Source organism: Sorex fumeus, unplaced genomic scaffold (assembly GCF_029834395.1).
Source record: "Sorex fumeus unplaced genomic scaffold, SorFum_2.1 ptg000122l, whole genome shotgun sequence".
NCBI classification, from domain to species: Eukaryota; Metazoa; Chordata; class Mammalia; order Eulipotyphla; family Soricidae; genus Sorex; species Sorex fumeus.
Window position 1 is genome coordinate 32173305 of NW_026606179.1, and position 17490 is coordinate 32190794.

The 17490-nt window shown below is 47.3% G+C and overlaps 1 protein-coding gene across 1 annotated transcript; it reads left to right on the forward strand.

The window, feature by feature from the left end:
* Nucleotides 1–220: 220 nt before the first annotated feature.
* On the forward strand, nt 221–16614 carry CNEP1R1 (CTD nuclear envelope phosphatase 1 regulatory subunit 1). Its single transcript, XM_056137123.1, has 6 exons — nt 221–351; nt 2038–2109; nt 7669–7742; nt 12969–13078; nt 13201–13255; nt 15270–16614. The coding sequence occupies exons 1-6, from the start codon at nt 327–329 to the stop codon at nt 15309–15311; spliced, it is 378 nt and encodes a 125-aa protein (XP_055993098.1). The 5' UTR covers nt 221–326; the 3' UTR covers nt 15312–16614.
* The last annotated feature ends 876 nt before the right edge of the window (nt 16615–17490 follow it).

Below are 17490 nucleotides of genomic sequence, written 5' to 3' on the forward strand. Positions count from 1 at the left end.
GGAGAGGGGGTTGTTGCAGTTCCTCCCCGGGCCGAGCGGCGGCGCCAACGTTCCGCCAGCGTCCGGCCGGCCGCCGGCGATTCTTGGCCCCTCCGGCTGACCGTCCGACACCGAGCCCCCGCGGCCAGGGCCGGGCTTAGCCAATAGGAAACGTCCTTAGTGGTGTGGTCACCCCGAGCTAGCCAATGGGCGTGGGCGACCTAGGCGAGGGGCGGTGCGCCGCGGAGGGGCGGAGGGGAGCGGGGCGAGTGGGAGTCGGCGGCGCTGCGGGCCGGGCGCGGGGCCGCGGGGCTGAGATGCGGCGCTGAGCGGAGCGGCCGCCCGACATGAACTCGCTGGAGCAGGCGGAAGGTAGCGCGGGGCGAGGGGGCCGAGGGAGGTGGGGGTGGGGGCTCTGCGGCGTTTCCGACGGGGTCAGCGGCGTTCCTGGGGGGAGGGGGAGGGGGCCGCCCGGTCCTTGTTTCCCGTATTTCCCCGCCGCTCTCCGGGCCCGGGTTCCTGGCGCCTGCCGGGGCGGGGGCTGCCTGTCGCCTGCCCCTCGGAAAGGTCCCGTCGAGCGCGAGTGGGGACGAGTGTCCACCCGAGGGGCCTCCCTCCCCACCCCCGCGCGCGCCCCCGAGCAGGACGGGCCGCGCGCGGGCTCTGGGATTCCGCTGGAGCGCGCGGGATCGCCGGGCGGGACGTCCCGTTCCTGGGTGGGTGGGTGGGTGGGTGGGTGGGTTGGTGGAACTCTCGGCTCCGGCAGAAGGGAAGCTGGAGGGTTGGGTTGGTTTTTTTTTTTTCTTTTTTGGGGGGTGGGAATCCGGGTGAGCTGGCGGCGCCGGCTGAGAAATCGCTGCAGATTTCCCACCCTGGCGTTTTCGATGCAAGGGTTTGTTGTTGCTGCTGCTGCTGCTGCTGCTGCTGCTGCTGCTGCTGCTGCTACTGCAGCAGCTAACTGCGGTGCCCGGGATCGAGCCTACGCCTCGCGCGTGCAAGCCCCTGTGCTTCCCCGTTGTGCCTCTTGCCACGCTCACCCACTTATCAGCTTCATAAGCTGGGGGGGAGAGAGGGCGGAGCGATAGTGCTTGCCTTGCACTATCTTGCATGTGCCAGACCTGGGTTAGATCTCGGGGTTCCCGTACGCGTGTATACACACACACACGCACGCACACACCTGCTTTTGCCCCCCAGCTCACCAGGAGTGATTCCTGAGCACTGCACACATACACACACACACCTACACACACCTGCTGCCGCCCCCAGCTCGCCAGGAGTAATTTCTTAGCTCTGCTGGGTGTGGCCGGAAAACAGAAACACTGAGCACTGCTGGGACTCCAATATGCGTGCATGAGCGCGCACACACACGCCCCTACTTGCCACCGCCCCCCAGCTTACCAGGAGTAGTTCCTGAGCACTGCATGCACACACACACACACACCCCTACACACCCCTGCTGCCTCCCCCCAGTTCACCAGGAGTAATTCCTAAGCACTGCACACACATACACACACCTGCCGCCCCCCCCCCCCACCAGGAGTAATTCCTGAGCACTGCTGAGACCCCCATATGAGTACAAGAACACACACACACCCTCTGCTGCCCCCAGCTCACCAGGAGTGATTCCTGAGCACTGCACACATACACACACACACCTACACACACCTGCTGCCGCCCCCAGCTCGCCAGGAGTAATTTCTTAGCACTGCTGGGTGTGGCCGGAAAACAGAAACAAAAAAGACATCTCTCTGCTGCCACCCTTCAGCTCACCAGGAATACACACACACACACCACCACCACCACCCTCACCACCCTCACCACCCTCACCACCCTCTGCCGCTGCCCCTCAGCTCACCAGGAGTAATTCCTGAGCACTGGCTGGGTGTGGCCGGAAAACAAATCCAGTGTTCTTAAATATGTTAACGCCCTCACTGCAAAGAAGTAAACAGTGCAGTCCACGTAAGTTGGTAAGACCTGAACTGCAGTAGCGAGGGTTTCATCTTCATAGCTCTGTACTTGTAAGAGAGACTGATAAAATCACGAAATCTTTTTACCTAGATCTTAAGGCTTTCGAGAGGAGACTTACTGAATATATTCATTGTTTACAACCTGCCACTGGACGTTGGAGAAGTAAGTTTCTGAATATTTTTTTGTTTGCTTGTCTTGACGAAAAAGAGAATTGATTTACTTTCAGGTAAACAAGTGTGGCTGCCTAAGAAAGTACAGGGATAAGGCATTTCCCTTCTATGCAGCCAGACAGGGTTCCAGTCCCAACATAGTGTCCCCCAAATGCCACCAGGGGCCACTTACCAAGCTTAGGGCAGGGCAGCGTGGGGCCCAGAAATCAAAAAGTTTTCTCATCTAACAAATGATTGCTGTGTTTAGCAGTGAAGTCTTCCTTTTCAACTCTTTGGTTGACTTTGTAAGCCGGAGAGAGTGCAGCAGGCAGGGCACTTGCCTTCCCTGATGCCAACCTGATGCCACCCTGGGTTCTGTCCCTGGCACCATATAACAGTCTCCCCCAACCCCATGAGGAGTGATCTCCGGATGGAGAGCCAGAAGTAAATCCCGACACTACCAGATGTGCTTTGAAACAAGCACACCAAACTGCTTTATAAAAATACTTTCATAACACCAAAGTTAGAAGAAAAAAAAAATCAAAACATTTTTTTGGTGTCGGGCATCGAACCCAGAGCCTCATATATGAGCTGTGTGCCCTACAGCTGAGCCAAATCCTTGGTACTTGAAGAAATTTTTTTTTTTTTTTTTTTTTTTTTGCTTTTTTGGGTCACACCTGGCGATGCACAGGGGTTACTTCTGGCTCTGTACTCAGGAGTTACTCCTGGCGGTGCTCAGGGGACCATATGGGATGCTGGGAATCGAACCCGGGTCGGCTGCGTGCAAGGCAAACGCCCTACCCCCTGTGCTATCTCTCCAGCCCCGGTACTTGAAGAAATTTTTAAGAAAAGTGAGTACCCTAGGAAAACAAACTGTCTTTTGGTTGAATTTTAGGCTTTTGTTTGTTTTAATATCACAAACTTGATTTGTTTTGTTTTGCAGCCAAACCTGGCAGTGCTTAGGGCTTATTCCTGGCTCTGTGCTTGGGGATGATAATTCGTGGTGGGGCTTGAGATCATATGGAGTGCTAGTGATTGAACCTGGGTTGAACGTGTGCAAAGCAAGCGCCTTGCCCACTGTACTTTATCTAGCCCTGGAAAACTTTGTTTGTTTGTTTCTGTTATGGGGCAATATCTGGCTCACACTCACAAATTACTCCTGACAGAGCTCAGGGGACCATACGAGATGCCGGGGATCAAACTCAGGTTGGCTGTCTGTAAGCCCTATCCACTAAATTGTCTTTCCAGCCCCTAGACTTGAAGTTTTAAAAGCACACGTAATGAAAATTTCAGTATGCTGTTTCGCCATCTTAAAATTTGTATAAAATTGTTGGAAGTAGTTTTTATTATTGGGGGGCCACACTAGCTGTACTCAAAGCTTACTACTGGCCCGGTATGTAAGCAAAAGCCTTACCCACCCCTCACATCTATGCAGCCCCAAGGAAAAAAAATTTTTTTTTTCTTTTTGGGTTCCTCCAAAGCTCAGCACTCAGAAATTACTCCTGGTGTTGCTTGGGGGACCATATGGGATGGTGGGGATTGCATCTGGGTTGACCGCGTGCAAGGGAAATGCTCTACCCACTGTACTATCACTTCGATCCCAGAAATAATTTTTATTGTATATTTGCAAATTATGAAATTAACGTTCATTGATTTTTAACAGCATGATTGTGTTTCTTGGGGCCTGAACTAGATGATAAATTTCATTACTGCTGTTTATTTTAAAATACGATGATTTGAAATAGCTGGTTAACTACTCTTGTGAAAATACAGACAAATACTGGAGGGACGACATCAGAACGTTTTCCTTTCATCTCTCTTTCAACCAGATTCACTTTCTTTCTGGTTTTGTTTTTTTTTTTTTTTTTTTTTGAGCCAAGCCTGGCAGTGTTTAAGGCTTACTTCAGGCTCTGTGCTCAGAGGTCACTCCTGGGGGCCTTGGAAACACTCTACTGGGTGTTGGGATCAGACTTGACCTGACCACATGCCAGGCAAGCCCCTTACCCACTGTCCTGTCTTTCTGACCCCAGCCCCCAGTTTCAGTTTCTTTTTTCAGTTTTGGTTTTTGGGCCATACCTTGCAGTGCTCTGCACTTTTAGTAGTCACTCCTATCGGGGCTGGGGGGGCTGGATGGGATGCACGGGATTAAACTCTGCTATGTGCAAGGCCTCACCCGCAGTACTATCTATGTTATCTGGCTCCAGTTTAAATTTTTTGGGCTGTCACTAGTGGAATTTAGTTCTTCAAGAAGGAAGTGCAGTAGCACACATCCAGGATGTTCTTTCAAAGAATAATTCCGTTTCTTAAGTTAGAGGCCTTTTCTATGTCAGATCTTATTATTTTTATTATTGTTTTGTATTAGAGCTTGAGAGAGAGTACAGGGGCTGGATCGATTGTACAGCGGGGGGGTATTTGCCTTGCATGCAGCCGACACGGGTTCGATCCCTAGCATCCAGTATGGTCTCCCCCCAGCACCACCAGGAGTAATTCCTGAGCATCACCGTGTGTCACCCCCCAAAAAAAGTAAAGATAAATAATTATTTAAAAAAAAGCTCTGGAGATAGAGTACAGCGGATGAGGTGCTTGCCTTGCGTGCAGCCAGCCGAGTTGGATCCTTGGCACCTCATCTCGTCCCCTGAGCAGACGGGGAGTGGTCCTGGAGTACAAAGCCAGGAGTAAGCCCAGAGCACGGCCGGATGTGGTCAGTTTTTTAATTAATATTTTTTGTATTGGGTCTAAACAATATCATACCCCAGGTTGAGCATGAATTCAAACTGGGATACATTTCCAGCACCGCATATGGTCCCTGAGCATCGCCAGGTGTGACCAAAAAACAAAATAAGATTTTTTTTTTGGTTTGTATCATTTTTATTAGATTGGTTTGTAAGATTTTAATCTTGTGAAAATCTTGACAGTGTCAAGGATCAAATCAGGGGTCATGTGTTGTGAGGTTTGGGTTTTTGTTTGCTGGGGATTCCTCAGTAATGGTTTTCCCAGATTCTCTGGTTTACTTACGAATCACCACTGCTGGAGAAATGGTCCAAGAGGTAAGCTCCTTGCCTACCGCACACCACATGCGGTCAAGCTTGGTTTTAATGCTGCTTGACAGTCTCCTGCATTTGTTTTGGGCCATACCGAGCAATGTTGTTCCTAGCACGGCAGTGTCCAGGGCAGAGTCAAGTATCAGAGATCCAATCTGGGCCTCTTGCGTGCTTTAGCCAGTTGAACTGTCCCGTCTCTTTTTACTTTACTTTATTTCATTTTGGTGTTTGGGCCACACCCGGTGGTGCTCAGAGCTTAGTCCTGGCAGCACTTGGAGGACTGCATGTGGTACCAGGAATTGAATAGGGTCAGCTGTTCAAGCAAGCACTCACTTTATCCACTTTACTCTCTGTCCAGTCCTTTTACCTCCTTATTTGTTTGTTTTTTGTGTTTTTTTGTTTCTGATTTTGAGCCATAATTATAGTCCTCAGGGCTCACTCCTGTCTCTGTGCTCAGGGAACTCCTGGTGGACTTGGGGGACCTTGTGGAGTGCTGGGGATGGAACCTGGGTCTGCAGCATGCAAGACAAGTGCCCAACCCACTGTACTATCATTCGGCCCCTCATCTTTTAAACTATATAGGATGTCCTACTTTACAAAATAAAATGTACTGAATAGACATTTTCTGCAGTTCAAGGTCTTAGCACTCCCATGTAAACAATATAACTGGCTAATGTAACAATCATAATATATTTATGTAGTCCTGTTTGATCAATTTGATTTTGCTTGTGTTTTATATAAAAAATAATTGGGCTGGAGAGATAGTGCAGCTGGGAGGCATTTGTCGTATGTGCGGGTGACTGGAGTTGATCCCTGACATCCCATATCAACCCCAGACTTCCTGCCAGGAGTATGCCCTAAGCACAGCTAGGTGTTACCCTCAAACAAAAAGAGGGTGTTGGAAAGGTAATTTAAAGAGATGCTTTGATCCTTGACTTTGCATAGTCTCCCAAGCATCGCGTGGTCCTCTGAGCACTGCCATGTGTGGCTTTAAAATAAACTGGGTGCTATAGCATTATGTGTACACCCCACTCACACTTCTTATTTATTTTATTTATGGTGTTTAGAATTTCTAAAATAATGCCAGGCCGGAGTGACAGTGCAGTGGGTAGGGTATTTGCCTTGCACGCAGCCAACCCAGGTTCAATCCCCAGCATCCCATAAGGTCCCCCAAGCACCGCCAGGAGTAATTCCTGAGTGCAGAGCCAGGAGTAATCCCTGTGCATCAATGGGTGTGACCCAAAAAGCAAAAATAAATAAATAAAATAATGCCAACTTAGTAGGGAAACTGTTGGGAGGTGGGGCCTTGGTTTTGGTTTTTGCTTTTTTTTTGTTTCTTGTTTTGGTTTTTGGGCCACATGCAGCGGTGTTCATGGTGTACTCCTGGCTCTCTAATCCAGGCTCACTCTTGGTGGTGCTCGGGGACCAAATAGGGTGCTGAGAATTGAGCTGGGTTCGCTGCAAGCCTGGCAGGCACCCTCCCCACTGTACTATCATTCTGGCCCCATGTTTTGGTGTCGGATCACACCCATTGATGCTGGAGAACCATGGGGTGCGCGGGATATGTCGCAGCCCTCTGCCTGCAAACTGCGAGTGTGGCCCGTTGAGCTCTCTCTGGCCCCTGAGCAAAAACCTTAACAACATTTTTATAATCATTTTTGGGGAGTTACTTTTCAGCCACACTAGTGATGTTCAGAGACTACTTCTAGCTCTATGCTCTGGGGTCATTCCCCAGGGGTCTTTGGGGATTGAACCAGAGTCAGCCGCATTCATGCTAGCCAGGTTCGTTGCCTCTTGCACTAGCTCTCCAGCCCAAGAAAGAAACCTTTCTAAGATCCACCACTGCTGATGTCTGTCTGACCTTCCTTTAAGTCCTTAAAGAAAACCTAATGCTGATGGTTGTGCTCCAAAGTTCCTAACACTGGTCTTTGTTTAATAGCAGGCATTTAGCTGCGAGGAATCGCTACTTTCATAAAGAAGTCTTTGTTTGGTTTGTTTATGTTGGAAAATGATGAGAGATTGGGGGGGCAGGTTGTTTTCAAATAGAGCTGCAAAAAAACAGTGCAAAGCAGGGTGAAAGTTACATAACAATGTTGTATGAAAGTTTTTACCATCTATTTTGCTACTTCTTGTGGTGGGAGGAGGCATACCCAGTGGTGCTCAGGAGTTACTCCTGGCTCTTACCCAGGAATTGGGGGACTATATTGGATGCCGCGGATTGAATCTGGGTTGACCATGTGCAAAGCAGTCTCCCTACCCGCTGCACTATCTTTTTAGCCCCATGTTCTTGATACTTTTAATTTCAGTAATTTACATATGTTCTAACTGAAGTAATAAGAGGAACAGATTGGCCTCAGTTAATGAGGTTTGCAGGTGTTTAAGGGAATTCCTCAAGGTTATGTGCATAAGTTCCTTCAGTCCTGAGTCAGGTACGTTTTTCGTTTAATAGAGACTCATTTATTAGGGCCGGTGGTAGTAATATTGAATACTGAGCTTGTTTCTTTGCTAATTTTATGTTTGTCTTTTATCAGTGCTTCTCATAGTGGTATCTGTCTGTACAGCTACTGGTGCCTGGAACTGGCTAATAGATCCCGAGACACAAAAGGTAGAGTTTTTATTTAAAATCTTTAATGAATTACATGAGATACATCATGCTTGTTCTTTATATTATTCAAATGTTACTTTTTACCAGTAGGAATAATCACTTTACTAAGATACAACTTATAACAGGGCCAGAGGAATAATACAGAGGTCAAGGCACTTGCCTTGGTAGGCCTTCAGCCCAGGTTCAGTTCGAGCCTCTCTGGGAATGATTCCTGAGCACAGCCAGAGTAAGCCCTGAGCACCACTGGGTATGCCCCAGAACCTGTTATAGTTTACCATCATTAATTAGTATGTTAATATGTTAATAACTTGACTAAAAAAAAACTTTGTTATGAATTAAGTCTTTTTTTTCTTTTTTTTGGTCTATTTTGGTTTTGGTTTTGGGTCAGATCCAGCAATGCTCAAGAATGCTCAGGGGTTACTGCTGGCTCTCCACTCAGGAATTATTCCTGGCCATGCTTGGGGGACTATATATAGTGCTCTGGGGATCAAACCCCAGGTCTGCCGCCTGCGGAACAAGCATCTTACCCACTGTACTGTCTCTCCAGTCCCTAGAATAACAGTTCACTGGGGAGTTAGGTCAAGTGGTAGATGCCCTGAGTTAAATCCCTAACATCACATGACAGCATGGTCGGATATGGCCCCTATTAAAAGCATTGACAAATGACATTTTCTTCTGTTGATTTTCTCTATTAACACCTTTCCTCATTGGGGCCGGAGCAGTAGTACAGCCGGTAGTGCATTTGCCTTGCCCTTGGCTGACCTGGGTTCATTCCTTAGCATCCCAAATAGTCCCGCGAGCCAGGTGTACTTCCGGAGCATTGCCAGTGTGGCCCAAAAAGAAACCAAAACCCCATCCCTTATCAGAAAACCTTGTAGGAAACTTCTATAAAACGGCAAAATTAAAATGTCAGAACTTGAAAACAAACTAGACAAAGGTCAAGATTCAGAAGGAAATCGGGTCACTGATATGTAGGCCAGGTGAGGTAGCACAGTTGTAAATTAGTCTCTGAACTTCCTAAGCCGTAACAGTGCTGTCAGTTTTGTGGTATTTGTTGCCTGTAAAGAAAACGTGTATGGTCCCTAGAGCTAGCAAAGCTTTTGCTTCTGTGTGCAATCTCTAAAACATTTTTTGCCTGGGGTTTAATACAGAAAGCACAGATCTCCCATTAGGTGCTGTCCAAGAACATCCCGATACCAAATACAACAGCAAGTTTATAACATAATAATTTTTGTGGGGGGAAGTGCCCATGCAGTGTTTAGAGGGCGGGCTTGCAGCTTAGTACCGAGGGCCAAGAAGCGGCACGCGTGCCCCTCTCCCAGCACCATGTCCTGCTGGGAATCCAGCCCCGTGGGGCTTGTGTGGGGAGTGGCCCTGATCCCGGGATAATCCCCACATTGGCTCCCCAGCCGCCTGTATATTTTTTTCCCTTGGTTTTTGTTTGGGGACCATACCCCACAGTCTTCAGGGCTTAGTCCTGGCTCTGCGCTCCAGTATCCCTCCTGGAGGGGCTCAGGGGACCGTAGGTGGTGCTGGAAGGTCAGACCCAGGTCAGCTGCGTGCAAGGCAAACTCCCCACCCTCTAGGATCTCTCTGAGTTGTCCCCCTCCCCCACCCCATAGTATTTCCTAGTTTCTAATCACTGTCTGATGAAAGCTGGTAGCATGTTTCCAAACTGTCTCTACCAAACTTTTTCTTAATTTTTTTAATTTAATCACCCTGAAATACAGTTACAAAGTTGTTCATGATTGAGTTTCAGTCATACAAATGTTCCACACCCGTCCCTTCAGCCCTGTACGTTTCCCACCACCAGTGTCCCCACTTTATGTCTTATTTCCAAACTCAGTGTTTGTGGTGGGGCCAAGGCTCACCTCTGGCTTGGCGTGTCTTGGTTGCTGCCAGTGGTGGTCAAGGAACCATGCGATGCGGGGGATTAAACCTGGGCTCTCCTGCCCATCGAGTTTTCTCTCCAGTCCTCAGATTCAGGTGGTGTGGGGAGGCGGATGCAGTACCCAGCAATGCTCAGGGTTACTCCTGGCACTGCACTCAGAAATTACTCCTCACTGTGCTCAGGGCACCAATTAGAGTGCCAAGGATTGAATCTAGATTGGCTCCTTGTTGGGTCTGGAGAGATAGCACAGCAGGTAGGGTGTTTGCCTTGCATGCGGCTGACCCGGGTTCGATTCCCAGCATCCCATATGGTCCCCTGAGCAACATCAGGAGTAACTCCTTAGTGCAGAGTCAGGAGTAACCCCTGTGCATCACCGGGTGTGACCCAAAAAGAAAAGAAAAGAAAACAGATTGGCTGCTTGCAAGCAAGCACCTCACCCACTGTACTATCGCTCTAGCCCCCAAACACAGACGTTTATACTAGAGAAGCAAAAATCTCCAATTTTTTTGATGAAGATTTTTCCCTCCAGTGCATCTTTCTTTAGGTAGAGTGATGTGGATTTTCACAGATCTTAAAAACCCCACTCAGGAGGCAGAGAGCTAGCTCAGCCAGCTAGAGCGCATACTGTGAATGCAGGCAGCACTGGGTACTGCCACACTCGAGCTCAGAGCGCCTCCAGGGGTGGCCCCCAAACCACGAAAGGAACCCTCACTCTTCACTCTTAGGCTGCAGTTAGCAGGTTGGAGAGACGTCCAGGGGTTAAGCCTCTTGCCGTGCGTGCGGCCGAGCCCAGGGCACTCTCTGGCCCTGCATACGGTCCTCCCGCCTCTCAGCACTGCCACCGGTAACCTCTGAGCACCTCTTGGTGTGGCCGCAAAAGACAAAACGGCTGAGAGTAAGTTAGACTGCTTCAGTTGGCTATAATCTTCAGCTTACAGAGCAGAAGAAAACCTAGTAGCGAGGCTTTCGTTACCATTGTAAACAGTAATTCAGTTAGCGCAGTTTATTTAGCTTGCCGTCTCCCTAGCTTTATCTGCTGGAGTGCAGATATAAAAAGATCGGAAGCAGGGGAGGTTGGTGGTGGAGTTCTGTGTTAATAGAGGATTTTTTTATGGTAGATAAAAATGTCTCCTGTGTGTTCATTTATAAAAATCAGATCTTAAGGCTGCACTTGGTACTCCTCTTTAGGGGAAGAGTGAAGGAGGCCGACAGAAGATTGAAAAAGGTCTGTCTTGGGAGACGAATCCGACTTCTAATTGGGGGAAAAATATAAGCTGATTTCAGCTAGTTGAGATCTTAATAAAACACAGAATTAAATGTAATTTGAAATAGACCCAAAACTCTGTAGTTAATAAAATTTTCTAAATTAGATGAGAGTATAACTATTAGCCTAAGGGTTGGCTCTTTATATTTCAGTATTTAATAACCTCAGATCTGACAAGAGTTTTAAATAGCGTTTGTATCTATAGCAGAAGTTACAAACGGCAAAGCCGGTGGCTAGCTGGGAAGAAGCCAACGGGAGACTTGCAGGCTGGAAGTAGACGGATGACGGCGGCGCTTGGGGGCATCTCTGAGTGCAGCTGGGTGCAGCCCTGGGGAAAAGGGTGGTGATGCCCACGAATCTCGTTAAGACCTGGCCCCAGAGCACTTGGTGTGCTAAGTGTGCGGACCATGTCAAGCAACGCCACCTGTGGAGTCCGCAAGCTTGAAGGCAATCTTCCTCCACGGTGCTCAGTTAAACATACAGAGCCAGGAAATTGAACCATGGAAATTGAACCAGGGCTCCTGCAAGCGCAGCCTAAGTACTCCAGACCTGAAGAAACTTTTCAGCTTTAAAACTAAATTAGGGGCTAGAGCCACCATACAGCAGGGAAGGCGCTTGCCCTGCGAGCATCCAAGCAAGGTTTGATTATGATTCCTGATTCCATATGGTTCCCCGAGCCCCCCAAGAGTGAATCCTAAGTGTAGAGCCCAGATTAACATCTGATCATTGCCAAGTGTGACCCAAAAAATAGAGGGTCGGGGGGAGGAAAGAGAAAGGAAAGAGACAAAGTTAGTCGTGCTTGACTCTGTTTAGTGAGTATCGCGGGATGAGAGTTCCAGATATCAACCCAGGACCTCCTATTTGAAAAACTTTCATTTAACCACTGAACTCATCCTTGGCCCTTTACAGTATTTATTAATCACCTATATTTTCCAAATGCGATTTTATCCTCTTTTTTTTTTTTTACTTGATTTATTTTGTTGTTGTTGTTGTTGTTGTTTTGCTTTTTGGGTTACGCCTGGCAATGCACAGGGTTTACTCCTGGCTCTGCACTCAGGAATTACCCCCGGCGGTGCTTAGGGGACCATATAGGATGCTGGGAATCGAACCCAGGTGGGCTGTGTGCAAGGCAAATGCCCTACCTGCTGTGCTATTGCTCCAGCCCTATTTTTTAACAGATTAAGTATTTTAGTCTAGGGATTAAGACACTTGCCTTGCATGTGGCCATCTGGGTTTAATTCTCACTGCCCCAATGTGGTCCCCTGAGCACTTCCGAATGTAGCCTAAAAACAATAAAGAATGTTTTTGTAAAAGCCTACATGAGGGGGCTGGAGCAATAGCACAGGGGGTAGGGCATTTGCCTTGCACGCAGCCGACCTGGGTTCGATTCCCAGCATCCCATTTGGTCCCCTGAGTACTGCTAGGAGTAATTCCTGAGTGCAGAACCAGGAGTAACCCCTGTGCATCGCCAGGTGTGACTCAAAGCAAAAAAAAAAGGCTACATGATGTTAGCTTTTATGATAGTAATGTATTCAATTACCCCAGCACTACCAACGTGCCGACGACCCTCCACCGGTGTCTCAGTACTATTGCTTGCTTTGGGGGAGCCATTCCCAGAGCTGCTCCTGGCAGTTCTCAGGACTGTCTATGGTGCTGGGCGTTGAGCCTGGGTCAGCCAGTTGCACGGCAAGTGCCATAATCCCTGTGCTATCCCTCCAGTCCTCCAGGTGCTGTTTTTGATGTTGGGAGAAGAGTGACACGGGTCAGCATCCTTGCTGTCAAGGAATTTGTATCACAATAGGAAGAGCTGAGTGGGTAGTTTTGATAGATTTTGGATGGTAGGAATGGATTTGTAATGGCTTAAGTATTTGAAATGGCGGGAAGAATTGCTAAATTGTCTTGCTTACATAGCATGCTTTTTCTAAAATATCACAGCATAGGAAATGTAAGCTATTTGAAGTATTCCGATTTTCATAGGTTGAGTTAAACATTTTGTTTCTGTGTGCGTGAGTAGTGGAGGGATCAGTACTGTTTAAAATGATCACAGTTTCCTATTTCAAACTCTGTACAGGTGTCCTTCTTCACCTCGTTATGGAACCACCCGTTCTTCACCATCAGCTGTATCACTCTCATCGGCCTGTTCTTTGCTGGAATACACAAGAGAGTAGTCGCACCGTCAATGTATCCTTTCCTGCAGATGAGTCCCGTTCTCTGGACTAAGTTACAGTGCGTTCTTGGGGGTGTAGCTTTGCGAGATGCTTAGTTTTGAAATGATTGGTTTTCCTTTGACCACGTGTATTCAGTATAGCCGCTCGATGTCGAACTGTATTAGCAGAGTACAATATGTCTTGTGATGATGTAAGTATTTTTCTGATTAGGAAAATGTAGATACACATAAAAGAACCGTGAGGTTTGGCTTGAATAAAAGACTTTTAAGGGGCCAGAGTGATAGTACAGTGCCTAGAGCATTTGCCTTGTATGCAGCCTACCTGGGTTTGATCCCCGGTATTGCATATATGGTCCTCCTTGCCCTATTGGTAGTAATTATTGACTGCAGAGTCAGCTGGAACCCGAGCATCACTGGGTTTGACCCAGCTTCCCCCCTCTGCCAAAAATTAAAGAAAAAAAGAATAGAAAGATAACTAACTAATAGCCCCAGTTCTAAGATTTTTTTTCTTGGCGGGGAGGGGCTGGTGTGTGGGTGTGGGTGTGTGTGTGTGTTAGACCATGCCTGCCAGTGCGCAGGGATCACTCTTGGCAGGGTCAGGGATCGTGTGTGTGTGTGTGCGCGCGTGTGTGTGTGTGTGTGTGTGTGTGTGTGTGTGTGTGTGTGTGTGTGTGTTTCAGGCCATGCCTGCCAGTGCTCAGGAATCACTCCTGGCAGGGTCAGGGAACCATATGGTATGCCAGGGATTGAATCTGGGTTGGCCAAGTGCAAGGCTAAAGCCTTACTGTACTAGCTCTGGTCCCCTACCTTTAATTGTTTGTGTGTGTGTCATGTTTTGTTTATGTTTGTTTGGTGGTGGTTTTGATTTGGGGCTACACATGGCAATGCTCAAGAGTTCTCCTGACTCTACACTTGGGAATCATTCCTGGCAACTCTGAAGCCCGTATGGGATGCCAGGGATCAAACCCAGGTTAACTGAGTGCAAAGTACAAACCTACTTGCTATACTATTACGCTGACCCCATATTTTAAAATATATTACTGGGCCAGGCTGGAATGATAGCACAGCGGGTAGGGCGTTTGCTTTACACGCGGCTGACCCGGGTTCGTTTCCTCTGTCCCTCTCGGAGAGCCTGGCAAGCTACCGGGAGTATCCCGCCCACACAGCAAAGCCTGGCAAGCTACCCGCGACGTGTTCGATATGCCAAACTCAGTAACAAGTCTCATAATGGAGATGTTACTGGGCCCGCTCGAGCTAATCGATGAACAATGGGGGACAGTGCAGTGCTACTTACATATTGTGTTTTTTGTTTTGTTTTTGTTTGGGGCTACTCCTGGCAGGGCTCGGAGCACCATATGGGATGCTGGGAATTGAATCTGGGTCAGCTGCATGCAAGGCAACATGCCCTACCCACTGTACTATGATGCAACACCAGCCCCATTAAAAAAAAATAAAAACATTATTAGCCATTAGGAAATTAGAATAAAGAGAAAAAGATGTAAGGGCAGGAAGACAGCGAGCTGGGTCAGTGGAAGATAATGAAGGCTAAGCATTTTGAATTTTAAAATAGAGGATTGAGGGCCAAAGTGATAATAGCACGGCACATAGGATGCTTGCCTTGCATGCCGCTGACTCAGGTTTGATTCCCGGCACCCTGTTTAGTTTCCCAAGCCCTGCCAGGAGTGATCCCAGAGCACCGCCAGGTGTGGACCCAAAACTGGTCAGAGCGATAGTACAGTGGGTAGGACATGCTTTGCACTCAGTCCGGCATTTCATACGGTGTCCTGAGCATCTCCCAGAGTAATTCCTGAGTGCAGAACCAGAAGTAACCCCTAAGCATCGCTGGGTATGACCCAAAAAGCCAAAAAAAAAAAAAATCCCCAAAAACCTAAACCTGAGTGTGGGGGTATAGCTCCAAGGGCTGGAGCACGTGCTCTGCTTGCTGGAACCCTGGGTTTGATCCCAATTCTGCGTGGCTCCCTTGAGCCACTGCTGTGAGGATCCCCAAGCACCACTCGGTGTGGTACAGAACAGAAGAGGAAAACTTTGAAGAAAAAAAAAACATAGCTGTTAATTGCTTAAATTTGACCGGGGGTCCAGTGGGGTTCTGATACCTTGTGAATGCCTTTCAAGTTCAGAGATATGGCATCTCTTAGAAGTGTACATTGAAAAACTGTTTCTTGTTTGTTTCTTTTTTTCCCACAGACAGGAAAACTAATTTTGAAACCTAGGCCTCATGTTCAATGACAATCTGCACTGGTTATTGTGGGACCTAAAATAGCCTTTCTTCAAATTAAGTTATACCGCAAAAAGCCATAAAGGATTCCTTTCACAGTTGGACATATGAAGGTCACAGTAACAATTGACAAGAAGTGTGCAATATTTACCCAGATTCTCTTGATGACGACTCGCATTGTCAGTGCTTTGGTACCTTTGATTATCTGTGTTTCAGTATTAGTGTCACTTTAATACTTCGGATCCTGCAAAGATCTTTGCAGATGAAGTATGTATGTATGTTACTAAGTTAAACTTAGACACAGAACCTCATCCAGTTTTTATAATGTATTTTTGCAAACTACTGTAAATAACCAATCAATGCCAATGGTAAAGAGGAAGATGTTATGCGGACTGTGTTCTCCTGCACCAGTATTTCAGGAACATCTTGCATCTCCACAGCCCTTTCCAACCAGCTCTTGTGCAGAGCTGTGCCTTCATCTCACGCTCCGCTTTTTCTCTTAACAAAGGAAAGACACCAGATGGGGCGTCGACGGAGGAAAAACTCATTTCCTTTATGCTGAAAGAAATTGCATAGGTTTAGAGACATGATTTTTGTTACACCACATAGTCATGTCAGCCACTGTTGTGGTGTTATTCAGTTCGTTTGTTTCCATGCTCAACATACTTTCTGTACTTTTTAAAATTATTTTAAGGATACTCCAAAGGCTTCTGAGTATACAGGCTTAGTTAAAAACGGCATATTGTCTGGGGGTTTGATAGCCCTTGTTTTAGACCGTTGGATCTTAACGCTGTGGTAGACGGGCAAAAGTGAGTGTCACGCAGGAGTGGGCCCCCTCCTCCATCTCTGGTATCGTGGAGCGGTGCCACACACCAGGCTACAGTTCTCACTGCTCCGAGAGTGTTAACGACATACTGTGTATGCGTATTAGCCACGTGTACGATAATGGCCCTTAAAATCAAACTATTGGGATTGCTGTAAATATTTTAAAGAACTGGAGGTGCCTTTTACCTGTTTATTAGAAGATTTTGAAAGGGTTTGAATTATTTCACACGCCGTCTTTTAAATTTCAATGAACAAAAACTGAAAATTCAGTAATTTCAAAACAAATTTTAATTGGGCAAGTAACCGTTTAACTGAAATGTGTTCATTTTGGCTTTCACATGTATAAAATTTTATTCTTTAAATGGCAGCAATAAAACCCTCTGCTCCTAAGAAGTCTTAAGAGGGTACTCTATATATCTGCATTGTTTTATTTTCTGTAAATTTTGTAGGTAAATATGTGCATAAAAATAAATACTTTATATATAACTAGTTGGTTGGCTCTTCTTGTTTATTATGTGTGTAATTTTGAAAAATGGATGTGTTAGCTATAAGATCGGTCCAAATCAGAATTTTTAGTTTCATGTCCAGTAGTACCAATTTCAAGTAACGGTTGTAGCTGCCAAATTTCTTAATAATCCCTTCAGTGGTTCCTTTATTTGACAAAGAAAGAGGTGGGGGACCAGACCTAATGGGTCTTGGCCTGGTTCGGTGTGAGGGCCCTGCTGTCCCAAGGGTTACCCAGGCCACCTTGTTGGGACCTGGGCTGTATCCAGTGATGGCGGTGACCGTGCGGTGGTGGGCAGCAAACCTGGGTTAGATGCATGCCAGGCCTGTTCCTTCACCCCTTTGCCTTGCACACCGTCAACGCTTATGTGTGATCCCCGCATCCCATATGTTCACCGAAGCCCACCAGGAGTGATTTCTGAGTGCAAAGCCAGGAATAAGCCCTGTGCTCTGCTGGGTGTGACCCCAACATCTAAAATAAAACACGGGTGGGAGGGCTACTGGGATCATTGGTGGTGGAGAATGGGTACTGGGGAAGGGATGGGTACTCAATCATTGTATAACTGAAACCCAAGCACGAAAGTTTGTAAGTCTACAACTGTACCTTGGGCTGGAGCGATAGCGCAGCGGTAGGGCGTTTGCCTTGCACGCAGCCAACATGGTGTTTCACTAATAAAATTTTTTTTTTAAAAAATAGTAAAATAAAACTCATGGGGCTGGAGTGATAGCACAGCAGGTAGGACGTTTGCCTTGCGTGCGGTGAACCCGGGTTCGATTCCCAGCATCCCATATGGTCCCCTGAGCATCGCTGGGTGTGACCCAAAAAGCAAAAATAAAAAAAAAAAAAACTCTTCCTTGCAA

Excerpts from the sequence above, each read along its gene's own strand:
- CNEP1R1 (XM_056137123.1), top strand. The coding sequence starts at position 327 with ATGAACTCGCTGGAGCAGGCGGAAG. Across the intron at positions 13,079-13,200 it reads AGAGTAGTCGCACCGTCAAT|TATAGCCGCTCGATGTCGAA; the intron begins GTATCCTTTCCT and ends ACGTGTATTCAG. Across the intron at positions 13,256-15,269 it reads ACAATATGTCTTGTGATGAT|ACAGGAAAACTAATTTTGAA; the intron begins GTAAGTATTTTT and ends TTTTTCCCACAG.